At 44.5% G+C, this 651-nt stretch overlaps 1 protein-coding gene across 2 annotated transcripts in view; it reads left to right on the forward strand.

Moving 5' to 3' along the window:
- The first annotated feature begins 41 nt into the window (after positions 1–41).
- LOC116382231 (arginine-glutamic acid dipeptide repeats protein-like) overlaps positions 42–651 on the forward strand; it is a 26,107-nt gene continuing 25,497 nt past the window's right edge. The window contains exon 1 of one of the 2 annotated variants that reach the window (XM_031845110.1): positions 42–457. In XM_031845110.1, the coding sequence (XP_031700970.1) occupies positions 362–457 (96 nt within the window). In that variant the 5' untranslated portion in view covers positions 42–361. The remainder of the gene's footprint in view (positions 458–651) is intronic. The other variant, XM_031845109.1, reaches the window with a different exon arrangement.

Consider the following 651-nt stretch of genomic DNA (forward strand, 5'->3'; position numbering starts at 1 on the left):
ACACACACACACGTACATAAAAGCAGGGAATGTCAAATGTGCTAAGGACATCAAAACATTGACAATTCAGCCCTTCTGCCCCGATTATTAGTAGTTAGTATTATTAATAGTTTTGTTTTTTGTCATCTGTCTACTTGAAATATGTAATTTCTTGTCACCCCTGTTCAAGTTTGAGGGGAAAATCAGCTGAGGTGTGACCCTGCTTATAAACATCTGTTTCATCTCTAAAATGCCTGATATGAGACATGATTTAAAAAGAAGAAGAAAAACCCTACATGGACATTAAAGTCAGTTAAGAGGTACAGAACCAGCTCTGTAATCATGTGTATGTGACTGTTTTACGTCTTGTGTCCACAGGAGCATGGCTGCCTTTGCAGGGATGTGCGACGGAGGCTCAACAGAAGACGGATGTTTAGCAGCCTCTCGAGATGACACTACACTAAACGCACTTAACACTGTAAGTAGCCATGCAACAAGTCTAAACACTAAAACCAAGTTCACGTAGTAGAAACAACCCAAAAAATGTTTCCCATCGCAGTGACTCCACTGTTACTCGAGCTTCGGCGCAGCTCTGCAGTGATGGGCAACGACACGGCCTCTGAGCCAGTAGAGCAGCCCACCCCCCCTGCGCCAGCGGAAGAGCGCCGCGTA

The sequence above is a fragment of the Anarrhichthys ocellatus genome, unplaced genomic scaffold (assembly GCF_004355925.1).
Source record: "Anarrhichthys ocellatus isolate YVR2014 unplaced genomic scaffold, GSC_Weel_1.0 scaffold5, whole genome shotgun sequence".
NCBI lineage: Eukaryota > Metazoa > Chordata > Actinopteri > Perciformes > Anarhichadidae > Anarrhichthys > Anarrhichthys ocellatus.